The 23097-nt window shown below is 41.8% G+C and overlaps 3 protein-coding genes across 4 annotated transcripts; 2 read left to right on the forward strand and 1 right to left on the reverse strand.

Annotated features, from left to right (window-relative positions):
* The first annotated feature begins 2075 nt into the window (after positions 1 to 2075).
* Positions 2076 to 4170, forward strand: gtf3ab (general transcription factor IIIA, b). The gene is made up of 9 exons (XM_053342871.1): positions 2076 to 2189; positions 2300 to 2394; positions 2480 to 2576; positions 2662 to 2750; positions 2837 to 2910; positions 2995 to 3075; positions 3158 to 3390; positions 3852 to 3905; positions 4015 to 4170. The coding sequence occupies exons 1-9, from the start codon at positions 2076 to 2078 to the stop codon at positions 4168 to 4170; spliced, it is 993 nt and encodes a 330-aa protein (XP_053198846.1).
* A 250-nt stretch (positions 4171 to 4420) lies between these two features.
* Positions 4421 to 17455, reverse strand: lnx2a (ligand of numb-protein X 2a). Of its 2 annotated transcripts, XM_053342291.1 has the most exons (11): positions 17316 to 17455; positions 13633 to 14191; positions 9676 to 9911; positions 9407 to 9544; positions 8998 to 9197; positions 7837 to 8250; positions 7541 to 7714; positions 6318 to 6495; positions 5988 to 6219; positions 5668 to 5826; positions 4421 to 5184 (listed from the first exon to the last, which is right to left on the reverse strand). In XM_053342291.1, the coding sequence occupies exons 2-11, from the start codon at positions 14034 to 14036 to the stop codon at positions 5049 to 5051; spliced, it is 2271 nt and encodes a 756-aa protein (XP_053198266.1). In that variant the 5' UTR covers positions 14037 to 14191; positions 17316 to 17455; the 3' UTR covers positions 4421 to 5048. The 2 variants fall into 2 exon arrangements, with proteins under 2 accessions (XP_053198266.1, XP_053198267.1); XM_053342292.1 differs by lacking the exon at positions 17316 to 17455 and having other exon boundaries at positions 9676 to 9948; positions 13633 to 13769.
* Positions 17456 to 18925: 1470 nt separating this feature from the next.
* On the forward strand, positions 18926 to 22275 carry si:ch211-140b10.6 (protein POLR1D-like). Its single transcript, XM_053342527.1, has 3 exons — positions 18926 to 19060; positions 20160 to 20234; positions 21037 to 22275. Exons 1-3 carry the CDS (start codon positions 19035 to 19037, stop codon positions 21362 to 21364), a joined length of 429 nt encoding a protein of 142 aa, XP_053198502.1. The 5' UTR covers positions 18926 to 19034; the 3' UTR covers positions 21365 to 22275.
* The last annotated feature ends 822 nt before the right edge of the window (positions 22276 to 23097 follow it).

A 23097-nucleotide genomic window follows, 5' to 3' on the forward strand; every position in this document is an offset into this window, starting at 1 on the left:
AGCTACTGAAGAAATGGTCCCTGTGAAAAATGTTAAGAGAATTTTGAATCCTTTAATGATGTGACAGTTGTTTTTTGTTGAAGTATTCCTGAATAAAAGTATATATACCACAGTATAAAAATACACCATCTATTTTAAACTATTAAAAATAAAAGTACACATTATGAAGGACAGACTTTGTATATGCCATATTATTGGTTGCAGCAGTATTTTAAATTAATATAATTTTGGGTAGGCCTACTTTAATCTGTAACAGTCATCACCTATATTTGGTAGGTTGATTTCTATATGAAATCCTAAACTAACTATATTGTCAGATAAATATAGTGAAATAAGAGTACAACATTCAAAATGAAAAATTACAAATACTTAATATGTAAAGAAGTAAATGTACTGAATGGAATATAATACAATCTGTGGTGGAAAAACACAGAAACCAAACTACCAAATTACCCTCAAATAGCTAAAAACCATTTAAGTTAAGTGAGAAAATATTCTTTATTTGTAATGTGGGTAAACTTGTGATTTGAGTTTTGTCCTTTTCCCCTCCGAGGCCTCACGATCCCTCACACACCTTTGCTTCTTGACTATGAGGCAAGTGAGGGTGTGACAGCGTATGTCCACATGACCTGTATGTGTGTGTGTGTGTGTGTGTGTGTGTGTGTGTGTGTGTGTGTGTGTGTTTGGGATCGGTCTTAAGATTTGACAAAAGCACAAGGAAATCCCACTACAGGCCAAACAGAGTGCAGGCTGTATCTCTGTGTGTGATAGGTGGGGTGACAGAGTCTGTGTCGCTCGGCCGGTGGTTATCAGACGGAGGAGGGGGGGGATGGAGGGGAGGGCATGGTCATATATGTGAATATTGGGCCAGCTGTATTGATCCTGACCCTGACAGCAGCAGTGGGTGAGGGAGGGGGGGACCGGATGAGACTGATAACCATGTCAACTGACCCAGGCATGCTCACCTGAAGCGTGGGAGGGCACTGAGGTAACGCCCAACAGGCTCTCAATAGGCCTCATTCACAGGAGTCAGTCAAAGGTTTCACATGAGAGCATGGCATGGGCGCAGAGGGTGATCTCTAATGTTTAGACAAGCAGATAGTGTTATTGAATTGTCTCTGACTTTGTGTTTAAAGCCTTAAAATACATCTTTGTTTGGTAATACCTTTAATATTTGAATTCCTGCTTGAAATGAATGGTCATTTTAGCACTTACATTGACTTTAAGTGACAATATGTAACTTTTAAAAGATTTCACCAGCAATAAAACGCACCTTTGCTCAATTCAATATAGGACTCAGGACTTTTGCCGCTACGGCCCTATTTGGTCTGGTTTGACCAGTAGCTTATGGTGGCTAATGAGAGCAAACTTTTAATAGATATTAGCTGTGTTATTGAGTCAGTTTGCTTTTTTTATGACTCTTCTCTGTGCTACTTTAAACATTTACTATTATCTTACAATTGTCACTTCTTACCTCTCAGCTAAAACTACAAACAGATTCAGTTTCAGGTTTGTGGGTTACAAAGGAACTCACTGAAGACTAATTTCTGACAACAATAAATCATAGCTATCAGAAAACAATATTGGAGGGTTGATAAGATTAGGATTACAGCAGTAAATTCGGTGTGTGTGTGTGTGATTAATGGAGACAGACAGTCGCCTCTCTCCCACTTGCACTCAACACACACAAGCGCATGGACACACACACACAAAAACACACACAGCAGATCAGCCGATAGGGACGCGTACTGTAAGGAGCCTGGCTGACATTTTTAAAGCCTGAATCAATCAACGTGGAGGAAGGAGTCACGGACATTTATAATGTTTGAGTATCAATGAGATCACTATCAAATTTAGGGGCCTAAATCATTGCATCTTGCATGTTGAATCACTTTTAGTGCAATCCTGTACAGCTGAATGTAGGTTGTGTACCCCCCTTTCTTCCTCCAGTTGGTACGATCCAATAAGATAAATCAAGCACAGGTGAGCTGCTGGTTGTAGGTCAGTAAGTATCCTGCCCCCTTTTACAACTAGTTGACTGTGACCAAAACACCACATCTGACATCTCATTAAAGATGGGGGAGAGGTTGCAAAGCCAAAAAAGCTACGTTTGCTCTTTTTTTGATTGTAAAGCTAAGTTCAGTAAGTCATGGAAGCTAGAGGCTCATCTTTGCAAACACACAGGATTGGTAAGTGGCTGTGAAGTTGTAGAGGCCAAAGCTGAATGGTTGACATGGCAAACATCAAGTGACTAACTATTTAATGTCTGATAAGTGTTGAACATTTCTTCCCCCATCAGAAACCATTCTCCTGTGAAAAATGTGACAAGAGCTTTGCCACTCGCTATCAGCTCACCAGACATGAGCTCAGTCACAGTGGGGAAAAACCTCACAAGTAAGCCACTGTGTCCTTTTTTTCTTTTCTAAACCAGGAAATTTAAAATCTATTTGATGTTACTAAAGCTACATTTGATCTCCAGATGTCGGACTGAAGGATGCTCCGAAGCCTTTGTTACCAAGGCCAGCATGAAGAACCACATGGCTCGAGTTCACCAGCACCAGGAGAATCAATATCGAGTACAGTAATCCTTAAACTTTCTTTTAATCTTCCTTCTTATGAGTTTGCATTGCTTGATTCAGCTGTTGCTGCTTTATTTTGCAGTGTGATCATAAAGGTTGCAAAAAGGACTTCAATAAGCGGTACCAACTGATTGCCCATAAGGGTGAGCACCAACGGATTCTGCCATTTCAGTAAGTGACTACTTGAGTGGTGCAAGAATAACTGGAATTTTTGTATCATTGACCATCTCAAATCTAAACTCTCTATTTTAATCTAGTTGTGCTTTCGAAGGCTGTTCAAGAGAATTTCCCTCTCGTGGAAAACTGAAACACCATGAGAGAGTACATGCAGGTTTGGTGATTTTTTTTTTTCTTCACTCAATCCCAACATGTGAATTTGTCTTTAACCAGAAGCCCCTCTGTCTCTCTGCTGCAGGTTACCCTTGTGACGATGAAGCATGCCCTTTCCTGGGGAAGACGTGGACGGAATATCAAAAGCACAGAAAGGAGCATAGAGGTAGGAATGGATGTTTCATTGTTACTGATAAACCTGTAGTGTAGCACGCCACTGAATAAAAACACAACTTCTGTTTTCTCAGTCAAGCTGCCATGTGGAGAGTGCAAAAAGCAGTTTAACAATGCGTGGTTCTTACGCCAGCATTCGCTGCATGTCCACTCTGGGGAGAGGAAGATGTTGCTGTGCCCCAGACAAGGGTGTGGCAAAAAGTTCACTCGTCGCTTCAACTTGGAGAATCACGTACTGGGAGAACATGAGGGCAAGAAACCCTTCAGCTGTGCATATGCTGGCTGTGGAAAGAGCTTTGCCATGAAGGTAAACCTGCAATCTGAGCTTCACTTCATCTAAATTGAAACATTTCCTCAAACATGTTTGGGGTTTGAGAGATCCACTTTGACATTGTGCTGCTACACCACTACAATGGAGGCAAATTGACATTTGTTTACATTGTAACAATAAAATATTACATGGTGTCTTGGTTACTAAGAATAATGCATCTTTCTAATGTAACGTGTTAAAAGTTAAGGACTGTCTACAGTGGGATCTTTATTATCCTGATTGACAAATTTAGTTTTCTGTACTTAATAATGTAATGTACTTTCAGTGTCTTGAGCAGCACAAACAATTGAATTAGGTCACTGTACTTTTCTGGAAAGTCCGGGTATTGCACAAAGCACGTTGAACTGAAACTATGAAGATCTGGGTTAATTCACCCTTAGCTTGCTAAAACTATGTGGTTGGTATGACAGTTGGTAACTGGTTTTATTGTATGATAGGAAAGTCTGTGGCGACATGGAGTGGCGCATGACCCAGGAAAGAAAAAGCTCAAGGTAATGTTTGGGTTTTTTTTGGCTTCCCTTTTTTTTTTTTTTTTTGTTTTAAGGAGCTTTTACCCCCCATCTTGTCCTTGTTCATATGTGGTTTTGTTTCCTTTTCCAGAAGCTGCATCCTAAAAAGAATCTGCCCTGGCGTCTTGCACTGCAGGTCAAACTGGCAGCTGCAGCCAATCAAGCGGAGACCCACAAGCTTGCTGCAGAGACCCACAAGCTTGCTGCAAAGCTGCGCAACACGCGTTTAGACGATACCAAATCTTGAGGCTGCATTATATCTCTGCTGGAATATGTATGTTAATGGTGAAACAAATCACTTAATGTTTCTGTTTATTTAATTTGGGAAATAAAGCCTCATTATTACAGCACTATGCTAGCAGTCTCAAAGCCTGTTTTCTAAGTAACCCTGTGTGTAGTTGCTAATAAACTGCTTCCAACTGTAAATCCTCCACGTGCAAAGTGGAAAAGCATGCTGTGGAGCCACGAATCCTTTGAAGGAAATGTTTATTAAACAAACAGTACACACATTCACACACATGTATAAAACTCCAGCTGATGGGACAGCTGGTTGTCATGGTGATGAGGCCTAAGGGCAGTTGAGCCCCCAGGGGTGCGGCAGGTTTCTAATAAGGCCTCAGGCTTATTCAGCTGGATACAGCGCTGGTGTTGCAGAAAATCTTGATTAAAGGTCATTATCCTAGATGACAGAGGATCACAGGCTACTTTTTATTTTTATTTTTTTAATATTCTATCTCTACCTGCAACGATGCATCCACCTGAATATAGCCCTGGATTCTACAACTGCCTAGTGAGGTGAATACAGCACAGATCGCCTGTTAACAGTTGCAGTATCATTCTCCCAGTGGGAGTGAAGACAACATGACCATATGAACACAGCAGTGTGTTTGTGAGTGCAGTCTGTCGAGTGACATGGCACGATCTGGATCAGTTCCCACCTGGTCAGGACAGGCTTGGTCCTGCTGGGTTCTACTACAGCTCTGAATGCTTTTGGTCCTGGATTAAGCCTGGTATGGAGCGATGTACAGTAGCGTGTACCAGTTCACTTTGGCCAAGGTTGTTCCCAATATAGAACATTCTGGGTGGACTCGGTGTGGCGCGCAACCTGCTTATGATCTGGCCCGGCTATACCAGGCTGCCAGGCCAGGAGACTACAGTAAGCGCCACCCGGCTGCGCTGCTCCTTCAGCATAGGCACCAGAGCTGAGTGGCTCATTCCTGCTGTTGACAGGCCGTTGACTGCCACGATCATGTCACCACACCTAGAATGACAAAGACTCAAGTCAGTACAGATTGTAAACAGGACCTGACAGGATGGTGTAATGTGCCTTCAAATAGCACTACAATATGGAGACAAGTATTAGATTTGACATTTGAATGGGAGTGGCTTACATAGCGAGAGACAAGATACAGTTAAAGAATAGGGCTGGAGATATTATACATTTTTATATTTGTCAATAACATAAGCTTTTGGCCATCTGTCGGTATTTTCCCTGTCTGGCACTCAAACACAAGCCTATTCATTCCTATTGAAGATGTGAATTTTCAAAAATGGGTCATGAAGAAATATACTTTATTTATTTTTTTTAAACGGATAAAATAATTCCAACAGCTAGAAATAGTTCCACAATATTTACCAACACATCTAAGTTAACAGCCGGAGGTCACAGTTTATCTACAACTATTACTCACTGCTGTGGCGCTGCTAACATAAGCCACAGATAGTCATGTGAAGAGCAACTCACTTGAGGCGTCCATCGTAGTACGCAGGTGTGCCGAGGACGATGGTCTTGATGAAGAACGCCTGGTTGCCGTGGGTTTCTTCGTAGCCTCCAACGATGCTGAAGCCCCAACTGCCAGGGTGGCTCCTACGCAGTACAATCTCATGACTACTGTGTAGGTAGCTGCAAGAAAAGACCAGAGTGCAAGGTGAAGGAGGGCTGAACAGACAGATAGATTAAATAATAATAATAATTATGATATTCACTAATCACAAAAACACTAATATTTAATATAGTACACGTGTTTGTGCCTCTGCCACCTTTCCTCTCCTCGGTTTGCTCACCTGGGCAGACCCAGCCACATGACCCACGAAGGGGACCAGTTGGCGTCAAAGTCACTGTCATGAGTGTGAGACAGCAGCTGGTCGTGGTCATGGTCGTGCTCCTCCACCATGCTGACCTCCAGCACCCGCAGCTGCACTGAGGGTGAGGCAGCACTGGCCTTCAGGGTGCCCACAGCCTCACCGTGGCTCAGGTACGTCAAGTCCTGCCCGTTGATACTCAACAGGACGTCACCTGAAAGAGGGAGGGAGGGAGTCAGCAAGAACATGATGTCATGTTTTTGATCTGGCTGAATCCATCTATGTTATCATCATTTCTGAGCAAGCGTTCACCTCTTTTGATTCGTCCGTCCCTCGACAAGCAGCCGTGAGGTTGGACGCTGGTCACAAAGATGGGCAGCTCCCCGCTCTTGCTGCCCCGCCCTCCTGCCACAGTCATGCCAAGTGACTCCAGAGGTTCCTTCTTCACTGTGATGTGTTTCTCCTTACAGGTCACACACTGGGACAGATCCTGAACAATCAAAGGAAACACAGGCTCAATCTCAACAACAGGTCGATGTTCTTGAGTCTGCTCACTCTTTGCACATCATTTTCAGTTTTTTTCCCGATATTCACCAGAAATATACACAGATTATTAAACTGTCTGAAAGAGAACCAGATAAAGGTCCTGGTCAGAGATAATTTTGTGACTCAAAAATTAAAATTTACATAAAGGTTTCTCAGGGTCAAAATGAATACTGGGGAAAAAAATCATTATCGTTGGACTTTCATTTTTCATATTGTCAAGAGATTAATAATTACATAATGAAAGTAATTGGAATAGAAGTTGATTGCTCTTTTGTTACATTATATCTGGGAAAAATCCCAGATAAACTTGTGGCAAAGGATGAATATCTCTTCAAAACACTTTTTACTGGGGATCACCATGGTAACCAGTGCTGCTAGGCTAACCTGCTGTGGAGCAGGTTAACTTTGGAGGATCAGAGCAATAGATATTTTTATAGTTGAAGGATATGACTTTTTCATTTCATTTTGTTTCATTTCTATTTCCACTCTGATTTTAAAGCAGAATTTCTAACCAATGAGTGAATATTATATTTTTTACCAAACTCATACTGATGATTATAGCTGCATTTTAAATGTGTTTCTTTCATTTCCGTCAGGATATTCTTACACTCTCATCCCATCACTGCAGCTCAGAATAACATAAGTCGACTTTGTGATGATAATTGGAAATAAAAACTAAACCCACTAGAAAAATAATCCACACTGTTAATTAGCTGCCGTGATAAATGATAATCCCCATCAGGCATTAACTACTTTTCTTCTCTTGCTTTGGCAGAAAAAAACTTCTATTCTTTAAGATGTACTGTAATAATACTTCCCACATTTATTTATAGTCTCAGTCTTACTTTTGATATTTGGAAACTGTCTCTACAGCACCTTATTCTATTCTAATTATTATACTGTATCACACTCACACATACACACACACACACACACACACACACACACACACACACACACATATATGCATATATAAGAAGTATCCTCACTCTATGGGTGCTGGTGCGGGAGAGGTGTATGGGCACAGGACTTGGGGTAGAGCTATGGTTAGGCAGGAAGTGATCAAGGCAGTAAAGGTCTCTGGTGGAGCTTGATTTTGGCGGCGGTGGTGGAGTTGGCTTAGTGGGCCGTCCAATCAGCAGGTGGACTCGCTCTCCGCTGGCCTAGAAAGACAGAGTCATTGCTTTTAGGGGCAACTCCAATTATTTGCTTATTTCCTCACAAAAGTTCTGATATTTACAAAATAAAACATGAATGACTCATGTGCACCTAAATGCATCCTCACCTGTATAATCTGTGCAGCTTGCTCCGGGGTGCCGTGGCGAAGGTCCTGGTCGTTGACGGCCAGAACGCGGTCATTACTGCGTAGCCTGCCATCCTTCGCTGCCAGGCCTCCCTCCAATAGGTCCAAAACAAACACTCCTGACTCATCCGTTCGCCGCACCAGCTTGATGCCGAGCTGCTCCGTTGAGTCCCGCTTATTCAGGGTGATTCTCAGTGTGGCAGGGCTAGACGGGGTGCCCTCAGGGGTGGAGCAGGGTGCATGTGGCACGGCCGGGGTGGAGGAGGAGGATGAGGGAGGTGCCCGGGAGGCACAGCGACGCTCCCTGAGCACAGTCAGCTGCAGAGTGGTGCAGGGTCGTGCAAGGGTAGAGCGGGCAAAACTGTGGGGCACATTACTGATGTCCACATTGTTCACCTTGGGAGAGAGACAGGTCAAATGAAATTAAGAGAAATTAATTTTTAAATCTGTATTCATACATTTTTTACTACTACTTGGGGGCATCACAACAAGCTATAAACACAACACTAACATATTATCAGCTTATTAAATTGCCTCTTTGCACATCCAGAAACATTTGCATTCATTTGTAGTGACGTTTCTGGCCAGTTGATGAAAATAAGTTTAATATTTACTCTTATTATAGCTCTGTTTTGGCCTCCATTAATTCTCGAGAAAAACATTAGTCTCTTAAGCAGCTAAATGTTACACTATGTAAGTAACTAATGTAACTTTTTGTTGTGTGCCAGTTTCTCACTGAAAACACTGCCTGCTGGAAAGTGCTCCATACCCTCCATTCCCTGTGGATTTGTCATTATGAAGAACACTTTTTACATTACAAGTAGTATTGTAATCAATTGTTAATATAAAAATATTGATTAAAGCAGCTTTAAATAGATACAACAACAGAAAGTAGACAAGATGTTTTTCAAGGCTTTGGAAAGAATAATTAAAAATATCAAGAAAGGATTCAGATGAGGTAAGATGACTATACTCAAAACATCTGTAACATCTATGTCAACATTAATCTTGAGCAGAACAAATGTGGCAAAAATGATTGTTTGAAAGCTCAATTTTTGTATGAAAATGGGGCAGAATATGAGATAAACTCAAACACTTGTTTTTTTTTTAACAAAATTATAATAGGTCTCTGAAATCTCTCACCTGTAGTATCTGATCCCCAGCCAGCAGCCTCCCATCTCGTGCAATGACACCATCTCGGTACACTTCCTGAATCACAATGTTAATGAGAGGTGTCTCGTTTCCCCCGACGATGCTGATGCCCAGCTCCACATACGGGTTAGCCCGGTGGACCTCTATGGCGGTAATCTCTCCTTCAGGAAGGGAGGGCAACTTCACACAGCCTAATGGACACACAAATCAGTTTACACAGCAGCATTTCACAATTCAATGTCCAGATCTTCCTACATTTTTAGCATAATGTTGCCTGAATGTGATTATCCAGCCGTCTAAGATTACAGCTCTTACAATTGCAAGGAAGACAAGATCACATATTTTATATCTCATATCACTTCTATTCAGGGAAGACAGGATGGAAGAGGAGATGTTGTACCTTCTTCAGCAGAGAGAGGTGGGGACTCGGGGCAGTCCCAGCCAGAGGAGGTGGAGCTGACAGACCGGAGGAGGTGGATGCAGGGATTACTGAGGGGTCGCTTCACCCTGGGGACAACACACTCCAACCCGACCACACCTAAGGCAAAGGAAGAAGAAGGAGACAAATAGAGTCTGAGAGGACGAGAAGATTAACTCCCTTAATACGGTGAGTCAATCTAAACTTTATTGACTTCACTGGCAATCTAAATTTGCAGTGGATCGACTCACTGTCTTCCTCAGTGCTTTCCTCAAAGGCGGGGTTGTCAAGGCCAGCATCTTCTGTCCACGTGGACCCGTTGCTGCAGGCGTTGTTAGGTCCAGAGGGCGGCGACGGGGTGGCATCCCTCAGGTCTGTCTGCGGGGAGCGGGGTGATCTGGGAGGACTGGTCACCATCGCTCGCTCATCCCCACTCTCACATCGTGGGCCGTCCACACTCGTCTGCTGAGACTGCGTCCCGGGACACCTTTCACCAAGCAACAGGCGTCAGTTTGTTAGTCCATCTGACGTGTAAAGAAAATCAAGTTCTGCATCAGTTAACTTCACATCAGGGACTTTCTCGTTATGCTCGCCCCCTCCACAGGATAGGTCAGAGTGTAGGTTTCACACGTAGCTGGGAGGGATTCAGTGGATACAGAGTTATTTTTGTAGGAAGGATCCCAGCTGAATTAAGATACAGCCACATCAAGCTGTCACTGACCACAGAGAAAAAGACCTCACATGTCTCATATTTATATCTCATTTAGACTGACATGGGCTCCTTTTGGTTATTTTTTTAATATCATAAAATAGTGAAAAATGTCCATCCCATTTCGCAGAGCCCAAAATGACAGTTTTGTCTGACCAGCAGCAAAAAAAACCTTACAATTATATTTAATTAATGATGATATACAACATAGAAAAGCAGAAAAATCAGATCTGAGGAGCGGGAACCAGCTGTAGGGACAGTGTTGCTGGCCTGTGAGTCAGTTTCAACCCAGACTGAAACATCTCGGCAACTATTTAATAGATTACCATAACATTTTCTCCAGATATTCATGGTCTCCAGATGATGCATCCTAATAACTTTCATGATCCCCTGCTGTCTTGTCTTGTGCCACCATGAGATTCCCATTTATGAACTGTAATTGTTTGATGGATTGCCATGATACACACATTCATGCCACATTCATTCAGTGTAATCACCACTTTCCAATTAGAACCAATATCAGATTAATACTTTGATTTATGACCAAATAACTGCAAAACTAATATTGCATCTGCCTCAACTGCACTTTGTGTTGGATGTTAGCAAATGTAAGTATGCTATAACCATGTCAAACTAAGATGGTAAACGTGATAGATATGTCTTCTCAAAAGCCCTGCACATGCCCACAGGTATGTTGGGTTATTATGGCAGATTAAACCTCTACCAGAACCAGTGAATCACCTGTGTGTGTTAATCATATGTGTGCAGGAACTCTACCATCAGCATGTTGGCACTCTCACTGTGAGCACGTTAGATAAGAGCAGCCTCACTGAGCTGCTAGTATGGCTGTAGACTCTTAATCTTGTTGACTGATAAATGCTGATTAATCGATTATCGAATGTCTTTATTGCACAACTCAACTAATCCTGTTAGTGTGGTTTTAATGCAAGAAACAACACCTTGATTCTATTTCCATCGAAACCAGAAAAGGATGCTTAAGTCCTGCCCCGCAAATTGATACTCTTTGGAAAATAATTAAAAATAGATGGACAGACTCAAGGGATCAATGTGGTCTCACTATTAATGGACTGAAGTATTTACTATAAGTGGCAGCTATAAGCTGGTTGAATAATTTAAGTGCTTCTGTTCTTCCTTTCCTACTCCCTAAGAAAACCTGGACCATCTCTGACAGCGGGAAAGCAAATATTGCTCTCCAACAATTTTCTTGCTTATGCAATATTTAAAATATGAAACACTCAATAACTGGTAGCGTTATGTAATGGATTTCTGTCTTTGACACGACATTTCCATCAAGACCGAAGGGAAATGGTTTAGAGGGGAAACATGTTCACTATTTGGATCTAGTAAATGTCTTGATCAGACAAGAACAGTGAATACATCAGTCTCACTATCATTTAGTTTTCCTGCTCACACAGAGGAGACACACCAGCATTTAACCTGCTAACACATACACACCACCAGTAATAAGATCAGCTGCCGCACCTTTACCACCAAAGAACACTGTGGCCTGACACTTTCATCTTTTAATCTAATGTCCAGGGTCTGATCCTTGACCTTCGACATAAACAGTGTTGACTGACAGTCACACAGCAACAGCAGACTCTTGGCTCCTGTTACTATCTTAGACCTAAGTCTGCTGGACAGAGGAGCGGCGAGCCCACGTGGGCCAGAGGTTTAATCTTTAGTAAAGAATGTCACGTTAGTCCTCACAGTGAACTTGTGTGATATGTCTTAAGCCATCTTTCCTTGTCTACTCGTCACAACATGAAGTGTGCAACCTTTGCTGAGATGTTCTCGTCTGCTGATGTGACTGATTTAGGAGTTAGACTTTAAAATACTGAGTTTTAGTTCTGGATAAGTACAACCAAATAATTCAATTATTGTCTATCTTTGCTTGTTGTTCTGCTATTTTCAATCTTGGACACACCTAAAACCAGAGTGTCCAGATTTGTCCTCTCACAAATGAAAGGTTGATTTTATAAGCATTAAAACACACCTTTATGATTTGGCTGCTATATCCTTATTTGTACTGTTATGGACTGTTATGGTTATCTTATCTAGATATCTCTGTGTACCTGACATTGTTGAGTCAGCTTGCTAACTTTATAACTCTTCTCTACTCGTGCCTCTGTTATGTAACATTTTACCATCCTGTAATTGTCACTCATGGGCACTGCTTTACAGTAATTCAGCAGCAGAATGTACACAGTCTTGCTTTGAAGATATGAAGTTGAGACACTGTGGCGGTGGTTACCTGTAAAAACAGCTGACTCAGAAAAGCTTTTAACAGCTCATTAGTGATAATTTGTTAGTGTGAGCTTGTTAAGGAAAATCTCCTCAATTTAACGAAGGTGTTTGGTGGTCAGCGGATAACCAGTCAATAAGTAAGCATTGAAAACACCAATGGATGGTTTCTTAGCAACAGACAGTCTTAAGAAATGTACTCCTTGATCAATAAAGCAGCTTATTATCTTGTTCTCATCAGCTGTATCTTAGTTTTTACACATTTACAACCAAAACACTTGAGCCAAGCACAGTAAAGTCTCTATATTATGCAGTATAAATGTTCCAAATGGACATGTATTGTGGTATACTGTCACATGCAGATTTAACACTACTTAAGTCCATAACAACCACAGCAACCTCTACCAATTCCTCCAATGGTAACCTGCAATGCATAGACTTACATACTATCCTATGTTTGTGTGCCAGACAGCCAGATGGGATAGACAAAAGGAAATGAAAGAAACAGCCACATAGAAAGTGAATGCAGAAGCAGCTAGAGGAATAGAAACAATGATGAAGATGCCCAAGTTGCGCTGACCACACGTAACGCTGTGTTCGACTCACCACAGGCCAGGGTTACCCTTAGCTGTCTCGCAGAAGAAATGGTTGAAAAGATCTCTGGTGTTGAAGTTGCTCAGCATGATTGTAGAATGAGAACATGGAGCTTCTCAGCCAACCCATGACTGTGGTAGGGAACCACTAATCCCCCGTCACATGACCTACAGCCCAGTAATCCCCTCAGGGTCTCACAGCACCTGGTCCAAATGGGCCAAAAGCCAAACGTGTGGATGGACAGAGACCTTTAAGGTTGAAGGTTGTGGGTAAGACTAATCATTATGGACTATGACCTAGATCGCCAAATGTTCCTAACCAGAAACCTTCTAGTCGTGACTACTGACAAGTTTTGAATACATGTCACTGAAATGTATAGTTTTTAAAACCTTTTTTGAGAAAAATACTATATAAAAGGTACATCAAACTAAAGAACGGACATCTTTGCTTATGATCTGATTGACTCCAATACAACTGCAATTAAGATGCATTACCTGTGTGAGGCATATCAGTCAGAAACGTGTGTGAATTAATCAAACCAAAAAACCCACCTGTTATGCATGCATATTCTTTAATATGTCATTATGTTTGTTCACAGCTTGCACACTTTTATAGTATGTCTGTATGCAAGTGTGGTTACCTGTGTTTGAGGTGTGCCTCCAAGTCACATCGTGGCATGTTTAGGGAGCAGACTGGGGTCAAAGGGCAGGACACGGACAGCTTGTCTAGCAGCTTGTGAACCAGTATGCTGGATCTGCGGCATGCTTGCAGCTGCAGCCGCGTCCTATCCAGTGGGCAGAAGTCCCTCTCCTGGAGGAAGCTACGCAGGCAACGGGCACAGAAGGTGTGGCCGCAAGGTGTGTCGAGCGGCTGAACCAGCGGCTGCAGGCAGATGTGGCACACAAGGTCATCGTCTACTTCCAGGCGGTAGTTGTAGAGGTGGTTCTCCCAGCTGCGGTGGATCTGGCCACACTCAGAACATAGAGCCTCCAGTGTTGGCTCCACTGGCCCAGTAAGACCCACTTCGCAGCCTGGGCTGCCCATCTCTGCTCCTTTAACAAAACTCGGCTTTGGCACAAATGACTCCAGTGGGACTGCAGTGTTGGGAAGGGGCACGCACACTCCTATCCCATAAGCTTCACAGGATGAACTGGTTGCAGAGAGGACAGATGCCCCCCAGCGGCTGATGGCACATCACCCTGTGGGTCAGAGGGCAAAGCAAGAGGGTTAAACAGCTGTTTCAGAAAAACAACAAGTGTCTGATTATGTGCTCGTGCATTTATTCATGTGGCAAATACTTTGTGCACGTGTCTACATGGGTGTGTGAGTCTGCATTGGATCGGGAAAGGCACAGTGTCTATGTGTGTGTGTATGTGTGTGTGTGTGTGTGTGTGTGTGTGTGTGTGTGTGAGTGAGTGTGCTGAGATTATGTATTGCTGCTCCTGTCCACTAATCTGACAGTATAATCTCTCTTTTGCTCTCGCCTGCTGCAATCTTCCAATTCCACAGAGAGGGAATTATCTGGGATTGAGGCAGAGAGAGGACACAGATCAGAGGAAGTGGGATTGGGAAAGCAATGGAAAGGGAAAATAGTGCCTGCGAGAGGTAGAAAGGGGCATAGAGAGAGAGAAAAAGTGCAGAGAAGAGGATAGAAAGATGAGCAGGGGGGCATGAAAGAGATTAGTGGGATGTAAAGATCTGAAAGAGATAGTAAAAGAACATAAGAAAACGAGAAAGAAGAGAGAAGGGATAGGAGGAAGCAGCAGCTCTGAAAGGGCACCAGAGATAAGAACATAAAAGACAAAAATAGCAGGAATTCTTTAAACATCCCCCAAAGCAGAATTGATATTTTCTCTTTTGGCTCAGGCAGATGCACTCAGTCTCCTCTGCAACAGAAAGAGAACATGCCTGAAGCAAAGTCTTGAAATATAGCACTCCACCGAGCAGAGTGTGTCCCCAGAGCTGATGCACTGTACACGCTGATCACTTCCACAGTGGTTCACATCCACAGCCACTCAGACCTGCAGCCGGTCTATTAGCCGAGCCCCTCTGGGCCATGATGCTATCAGTGGACAGCAGAGGGCGTGCCTCAGCACACAGCAGGCTAGCCAAGCCACAGTGACTACCTGCCTCTGTTCCAATGAGGGTCTGCTCCTGTCTCCATGACGACCTGGAGCCTGTTCTGTTCAGTGGGGCTTGACATTCAGAGTGTAGCCGGAGAAGGATGCAGAGGAGTCACACAACAGATGCACTTCTCTCAGCAGGATGCTCTGCTCCTCCCTGGTACAGCCTGAAAGCTTGTCAGACAGTGCAGATGATGATGAGAGCCCCCTTGGTTCATTTTTTACTGCTTTTTTCATCTTGTCTCCATGGCTACCCATTTCTGTGACAACCTGTCTCTCCTGTCTCCTTGGCTACCGGTCCGGTAGTTACTTATTTCAGCCTCCTTTAAGTACGTGCTCCTGTCTGTGTGTGACTGGCTGCTTCTGTCTCTATCCCGCAGCTGGACATGAATTAATCATGAGGACACAAGGCTTCTCTGTTCCTATAACAAAGCTGTGACATCACCACATCACACACACACGCACACACACAAATTCACACACACGCACAAAGTAGTAGACATACAAGTATAAGTCCACACAAGCAGAGGCAAACGCACACACAGGACGCACAGCATGCGCAAGAGCTTTTTGGGTGCCAGATCCTGCAAATAGTCTATCAATAAGTAAAGTCTTCAGCTTTTCACTGTGGCAGCAGTTTAGAGCCCTCGCTATGAAAAGCACTTAAATCTATTTTAAAACATCGCTGGACTCTGTAGCAACAGATTCCTATACACAAGTCATATGAAGACTGGCAAATGCTTGTGAAATATCTCTCTTTTAATCCCTGTGTGTGTGTGTGTGTGTGTGTGTGTGTGTGTGTGTGTATGTATGTATGTATGTGTGTCTGTGTGAGAGTCCAAGGCCATGCTGTTATTGTCATTGCACTGCTTTCTATATTAATAAATAACAGTCTTGGCCCTGCACCTGTCTCATGCTCATTTTTCATTATTTTCAAAGATGACAAATCTAATCTTACAATCCAGGACAAACCGTGAGCTGTACCTCGCATGCAAGGATGACATTTGCAAATAAGATGAGATGATGTTTTGGCCACAGATTTAAAATCTCACGTCTTGTAGGCTTAACCTACATTTTTATAAACCCCTCTTGTCATTTTTCATATTGTATGACAGTATGGACCATCTACAATCAGACACCTAACATCCTTATAGAATCAGACACTGAAAGTAATGGACGTAAAGCCTGTCTGGTGGCGTCACTGTGACACACTGAAATGATACAGTCTGCTTAGCTTTGAGAGCATTAGTCATTTTTGTTAAATTAGTTTTTAAATGTATGAGTCTAGCCCCAGAGCCTCTTTCTTTCCAGATATATCCAAAGACAAGACAGTGACGGAGTAACTAGGAGCATGGTGAATGACAACTGTAAAATACCACATCGTAAATCTAAATTTGGACCATCAGCTTCCTCCATAAAGAGTTGAGAACTTTGTTACACATTACCGACTGAAACTAAATTCCTGATATATAATCAATTACAACAAAGGTTAAGTGCTGGCTAAAAGCAAACCAGAGCTGAACCCATTTTCATCTGATAGTACTCTAAATGACTGCAGTCTTCTTCTTTTAAATGTGTATGTGTATGTTATTATACCTCCATATCTGTGGTGTATTGTGATTATATGATAATCAAAGCTGTGTATGTGAAGCACAAAGTACGGACAAGAGTTCAACATTTGCAGCTATAGCTATAAACTCTGTGCAGCACATCAGTGTTTCATGCTCTCATGCTAAATTATCAATACAATTTAAATAAAATAATCTCTTATCTTTAAAAAAAAAAAAAAGAATTCAGAGAGGCTTTTGGCCACCTGCAAGAACAGGCCTGCTGCTGCTATTTTGCAATGTCTGTAGCAAAAAGGGCTGCTTTTATCACAACAATCAGACAGACAATGATAACAACAAAACACTGATTTAATTGGAAATTCATTTTTTCCTCACTGTCATAGTCCTAACTAACCATGGCAACGCAACAACTGCAGTGTCATGATCTGCTACCCGTTGAACACATTTGATCAGACAAGAGCTTTTTTAAAAAAAATCATTGCCCCCATCTGTCTGACTCCATCCCACCCTCTACAAGCGGAGGGGGAAAAGAGCTAGGACAGATGAAGCGACAATGGCAATATCAATGCAAACCAGCCACACAGTGACACCGTGGACGTTCAGGCAGGATAGATATGCAGATGTCTTGTTACCTGATCCGGCTGCTCCTCCGCGCCGCGCACTCCGGCCCCGAAAAGGGGACGATTATTAGCTGCCGGACCTCAATCACGCATTCACCGCAACGGACCGTTCCGCAAACCCGCACGAAAACGCCCCCGTGCCTCTGGCGGCGCTGGCCCCGCCCATCGCTGTCCGTCACTGGGGTGGGCGGGGCCAGTGGCTGTCAATCCAGAGCAGAGCCGCCTGCACAAAAAACAAAACAAAAAAAAACACCCCAAATAATTTTTATTTTATTCTTTTTTGATTCATCATGAGTTTATAGTTTTGTCATTTAATTTTCATCCTCCAAACATGTTCGTAAAAATGTAACCCATTCAAATTACGGCATCCTCTCCTTTATTTCGAGAAACTTCCCCTCACTTCTTGTCACCTTTTTTGTGGCACCTTTTATAGAAGTCTTTCAAGTGATAATAACTGTATGTCTTTACATTAATTGGAAGTTATTCATAAAGAGCAGCAGTTTGGGAAAATATATTCTTTTGGTAAGTTATTCATAATAATATGAATGATAATAAACTGCTATCCTCCATGTCAATAACAACAAGTGCCTGATAATGTGCTTTATTATTGTTACTAGTTACTCTGTAGATGAAGATTTAACTACTCAAATAGTACAACATAGTTAAATTTAACACCAATTCCAACAACTGCAACATTAAAATACTGCTAACACATTCATGTATCTTAATAATGATGGGTCGATGAGTAGTGCATTACAAGTACTTGAATACTGAGTGTTTGTGTTTTGTGGTATTGCTACTGCTATTTGTTAAATGTTAAATGATCTGACTACTCATACAATGAAGCCTCAAAGTGTTCATTAGGACACAAGTGGCATGAAACAAAAGTATCATTGGTAAAATGCCATCATGATACAATAAAAGTAGACTTTTGAAAAAGTAATACTGTCTGAAACTTTGTTATTATGAAAATAAAAATAAAATAAAGTTGTTGTTTTTTAGTGATTTCGTAACTCATGTCTTTTTACTTATTCAGAGTTAGGGTTAGGGTTAGGGTTACTTATAGCCTATACTCAGGGTTGGGGAGGTTACTTTAGAAACGTAATAGATTATAGATTACTAGTTACCCTATTTAAAATGTAATAAGTCATGTAACTATTTCAATTATTTCAAGTCGTGTAAATTATTACATTTGATTACTTTTTGAGTACTTTTCTAATTAATGTTTTAACTGTTAGGGTAAGTGCATACCCATTAAGCCCACCAAAATCTAAGTTCAGGTGTTTTTCATGGATACTGACATGATGTATGAGGGAAATCATTTCTTATAAAGTAAGATGTATCTCTCATTTGAAAATGTCTTCATTAGTTCATGTAGATTTTGGAATATAAAATAAAGATAAAGGCCTATATGTATTCAACAATAATAATATATATATTCTTTTAAATGAGCAAAATCTTATTTCAAGAATGTATCTTATTTGAGATCTATAAAAAAGATAAAATTATATGTATATAAATGCAAGGATGGTGTGACAGGTTGAAAAAATGAAAGAAAAAGACTTTTGTGATCAGGCATAATCGCGGACAAAAACCTCAGGGTCCTCACAGTTGAAGGACCTCTCAGAGTAGTAAACAAAAAAGACGCTACTTAAAAAAAATTTAATTAAAAAACAGCCATTGACTTTAATTAAAACAGCTTTATTATAAGTTGTCGTTGATCACAACGCGATGGCAGACGACAGTGAACTGGAGAGGTGAGTTTCTGCTTTTCTGCTCATTGTCCATTAAAGGCTGCCTGAGCACACACTTGTAGCTGCTTTCCCTCTTTAATCTTAACACCGCTCTCTCCATGTGAGGGAGGATATTTGCGGTATACAGCTGTTGTGGTCGTTGTGTTGTGGGAGTTCAGTGGCTCAGGCTGTGCTGTGCGGTTAAAGGTCTCCTCCACTGTGCTGATTCAGCAGCTCGGGTTCAAACCGGGACACTAAAACTAATAATGCTAATGATTCACTTTCTCCTCCATAGCATGCATCACTCTGTCTGTTTTCTCTCACTTAATTAAATGACTCATTCTAACACTTTTTTTGTCCTTGAGTCATTTCCTAAATATTACTCCTTTCAAACTTTGCATTGCCAATTTCCAATGGCAACGTAAGTACATTTTCATTCAATTAAAGTCAGAAAAAAAACAGCATATGAATCAAAATGAACATGTATTTTATTTCAAAGTTATATACAAGTGCCTGCAAAACATTTAAAAATCAGTAGTTTTTTAGATTAACGCAAACCAGTGGTCACCAACCCTGCTCCTGGAGATCTACTGCCCTGCATGTTTATTAAGTATCTCCCTACTCTAACAAGCCTGATTCTAATTATTAGCTCGTTATAAAACATGTGAAGCTTGTTAAGGGCTAGATAACTAATTAATTATAAGGATCAGCTGTGTTAGAGTGGGAAGGTACCTAAAATATGCAGGGCTGTAGCTCTCCAGGAGCAGGGTTGGTGACCATGGATGTTAACCATTTTCACGAATCAGCCCCTAAATATAATCACCCATCATCATATCTGGTGACTCATATGTTGTTTATTCTGACTGTAGGCCTACGTGAATGAAAATGTTCAAATTAGCCTGTTTCCAATTAGAAATGGGTAATTATCCAGATATCACTGTCCTGGTGACAAAAGCAAAGTTTGAAGTGTATACCCAGGAATAGAAAACAACTAAAAATGTCTCCCCTTGGCTTGGCTCCCCCATGAAGTTTTGTATCATATTTGTCTTCAACCCATTTTCTCCCCTTCACTTGATTTATTTTTTTAGGCCAAATTATTAATTTTCTTTATGTATCCGTCCAGGCGTGCAGTGGAGGAGCTCCTCAAGGAAACGGACAGGGCTCGGGTGAGAGCTGAAACCATGGGCCCTGCAGGATGGTAAACACTCTTATGTGTCTTTTGAGTGTGTAGTTGACTTATGGCATGTTTAGGTTCATGCTACTAAGGCATATTCTCAACTAATTAAACTAATGTCAGCACTGCGTGAGCTCTTGTGCTGCCTTCTGTGTATGATTAATACTCATTTTTACTAAATGACAGAGTTTTTAAGCTTCTAGAAGACCTGAAACAACTAATTGATGGATCATCTGCAGTTCTGTGCAAATGTGTTAGGCTCTAAAGGTAAAGTGAGGATGCCATGAATAGTTTGAATTTGTCAACTGATGTCATGCAAAGTGTAGTTGACAGAAAAATTCAAATGCTACAACCTTTTAAAATGGCAGAAGTTCTCCTCGTACAGCTGCATAGTTTTTCCAAGCATCTTGGAGAAGTGACATGGATAAGGCAGAAGAACAGCTTAACTATGAGTCATGAGGATTTAATGCACGTCATGAATTCCTGTTGCTCATCATCGAACAGTGAAGTTAATGTGACTGTATGTGATTAGACAACACTTCATAGACCATCACAGTTACTTCATGCATTATCTCATATACCACCAAATAGTAAAGGAAGGCAGAACAGTACTCATGGGATATAGAAATTATGTAGAAGTCCAATTATTTGATCTCTATACATTGTCTTTAGTTGAATAAAAGTCGGACAGTCAGTAATTTATTCCACATACGGAATCTGTCTACTAAAATACACATCTGCTTTATTAAATTTCAGTTTCCTCATCATGTGTTGGTGTGTTCATTTGAATCCAATGTATTTAATGTTCTTATTGCTCTTCTGTCAGGTTGAAATGCCCACTGCGGAGCACCAACAAGCGCTTCCTCCTCAACACCCTGCGCTCTACCGGCATGCAACAGCGCACCGGTGAACCCGCAGCAAGAAGAGGTCGGCCGAGGAGCGAGTCCCCGAACAGAAGCCGCAGCCGCAGCAGAACGCCTCCCAGAGATCACAGGAATAATGGAGGCCACGCACACCATAAACATCACAGGAGCAGCCGCAGTCACAAAGATAAGAAGCAGGATAGAGACATAGAAAGGAGCCACAAGCAAAAAGACAACAGAGACCGGAGACACGGGAAGGACGGTCCGAGCACAGACAAAGACAGACGCTGACTTCGTGCATGAAAGGACGTCTGTGCAGGTCAGGAACACTGCTTTTCCAGAAGCCACTCCCTGTCCAGGAAACACAAGAGGTGGACTCTCCTCTGACCGGCCAGCATGCTCTACAGACCTGCCAGTGGGCTGATAGGACATGGCTGGCATGTTGCAAATGGAGGGAAGAGACAGAAAAGACAATAATTTGACTCCCTGCAGATGAAGGACTATTTTTTTTTTTTAAATTACTGTTTCACTTTTGAGGGTGTTTAGGTTTATTTCAGATTTCTCATACAGCCTGAAGCCGAGTTCAAATCTTTATGTAATATTTCCACAGAAAAAAAATATGAAGTGGCCGTTCTAGTCCAGATAACTTTCAACAAAGGTGTTTGACATTTGAATCTGGAGCTTTTTGTTTGTTGTTTATTGAATTTCTTTCCTCACACGGACTCGTGGTTTGGTGTCATTCTGTTTCACCTCCAGTCCAGCGGGTTGGATTTCAATTATAATATGATTACCATTCTTCTGCCATTATTCACTGCTCATAATGTTTACATAAGCCATGCTGCTGTCGCCACTGGGTAAACTTTTTTAACATACATATAACAGCTATCAGAAACGGTTTTGTTTGTCAAAGGAGAAAAAAATCTTGTTTTCCTGACACTCCTACAGGTGCCCAAGCCCTCTTGAATAAGTGATCTCAAGCACTCGGTAATTTATTAACTATACTATCAACTATAATAATAACAATAATAATAATAATAATAATATGATAGAGTATTTAAATACAGTATTTCCATGTGTTTTAGTGGGTTCAGAGGAGTTTCAGGATAACAGATGGACATTTACTGAAGCGTTGAAAGGTTGTAATGCTGTTTATATCCGTCTTGTCCATTTGGCCTGTCTCCATGTGTTTAAGCATAGTCTTTTTTTTTTATTGTTCTACCTACAGAGAGCTTTATAAAACGCAGCAGTCTCTTTGGTTTGGAACTCCACGTGATTACCCATATAGCAAAGTGGAGCTACATCACTCCTCGCTTAAGCCATTATGTAAAATGACGTGTCCGGAAAACTCAGTGAAATTGCGTTTTTACGCTCCTCACGCTTCATAAATCACGTTGTCCGTCTCCACTGTAGTGGAGAATAGCGTCGCTTAACTGTTTCCTTCCTGTTTGAAACAATGATCAAATATAAACACCATTAAGCCATAGTGAGGTTGGTGATTTGTATAGAATTGGTTTACTTGAACTTTATTGCATCGCTGAGTGCCCCATTAAGATACCGTGGAAAGTGCCATAATCGCTTTTGAAGAACTCAGTGCAAATAGCCTATAGATACACACACACTGTTATGGTGAAAGCACATTGTTCCTCTAAGGTTTACCTGGAAAAATAGAAAATCACTCCCGACTGTGGCTCAAAATGTGGGTACAAATGTGGCACAAACCGCACAGGCTAGCTCGCTGCTTGTGTGGGGGACACGCATCACGCACAAGCCTGTTAATTGAGTTCTGTTGCTCACTCCAACCTAATTGGTTTACCACGAGAGCGGTTGTTTAATGGGGCGAACACGCACATACACTCAGCCGCTGAAGGCTAATGGCCAGCAAACACGGTGAGAGTGGAGCGACGAGCAGCTTCTCCGTGTTTGTTATCGCCGAGGCCCCCGTAGTGCGGGGACTGTAAGCCCGGGCCCGCTAAATGGTGTTAAATGATGCATTTACAGACATGTAATGGGAACATTTTAAAAGT

The sequence above is a fragment of the Scomber japonicus genome, chromosome 21, assembly GCF_027409825.1.
Source record: "Scomber japonicus isolate fScoJap1 chromosome 21, fScoJap1.pri, whole genome shotgun sequence".
NCBI lineage: Eukaryota > Metazoa > Chordata > Actinopteri > Scombriformes > Scombridae > Scomber > Scomber japonicus.

Coding starts and splice junctions, on each gene's coding strand:
- si:ch211-140b10.6 (XM_053342527.1), top strand. CDS start 19,035: ATGGCAGACGACAGTGAACTGGAGAG. Junction 19,061..20,159: donor GACGACAGTGAACTGGAGAG/GTGAGTTTCTGC, acceptor GTATCCGTCCAG/GCGTGCAGTGGAGGAGCTCC. Junction 20,235..21,036: donor ACCATGGGCCCTGCAGGATG/GTAAACACTCTT, acceptor CTCTTCTGTCAG/GTTGAAATGCCCACTGCGGA.
- lnx2a (XM_053342291.1), bottom strand. CDS start 14,036: ATGGGCAGCCCAGGCTGCGAAGTGGGTCTTACTGGGCCAGTGGAGCCA. Junction 9,912..13,632: donor GAGGCACACCTCAAACACAG/GTAACCACACTT, acceptor GCTTGGTGAAAG/GTGTCCCGGGACGCAGTCTC. Junction 7,715..7,836: donor AAGCTGCACAGATTATACAG/GTGAGGATGCAT, acceptor CTGTCTTTCTAG/GCCAGCGGAGAGCGAGTCCA.
- gtf3ab (XM_053342871.1), top strand. CDS start 2,076: ATGGGGGAGAGGTTGCAAAGCCAAAAAAGCTACGTTTGCTCTTTTTTT. Junction 2,751..2,836: donor CAACGGATTCTGCCATTTCA/GTAAGTGACTAC, acceptor ATTTTAATCTAG/TTGTGCTTTCGAAGGCTGTT. Junction 3,391..3,851: donor GAAAGAGCTTTGCCATGAAG/GTAAACCTGCAA, acceptor ATTGTATGATAG/GAAAGTCTGTGGCGACATGG.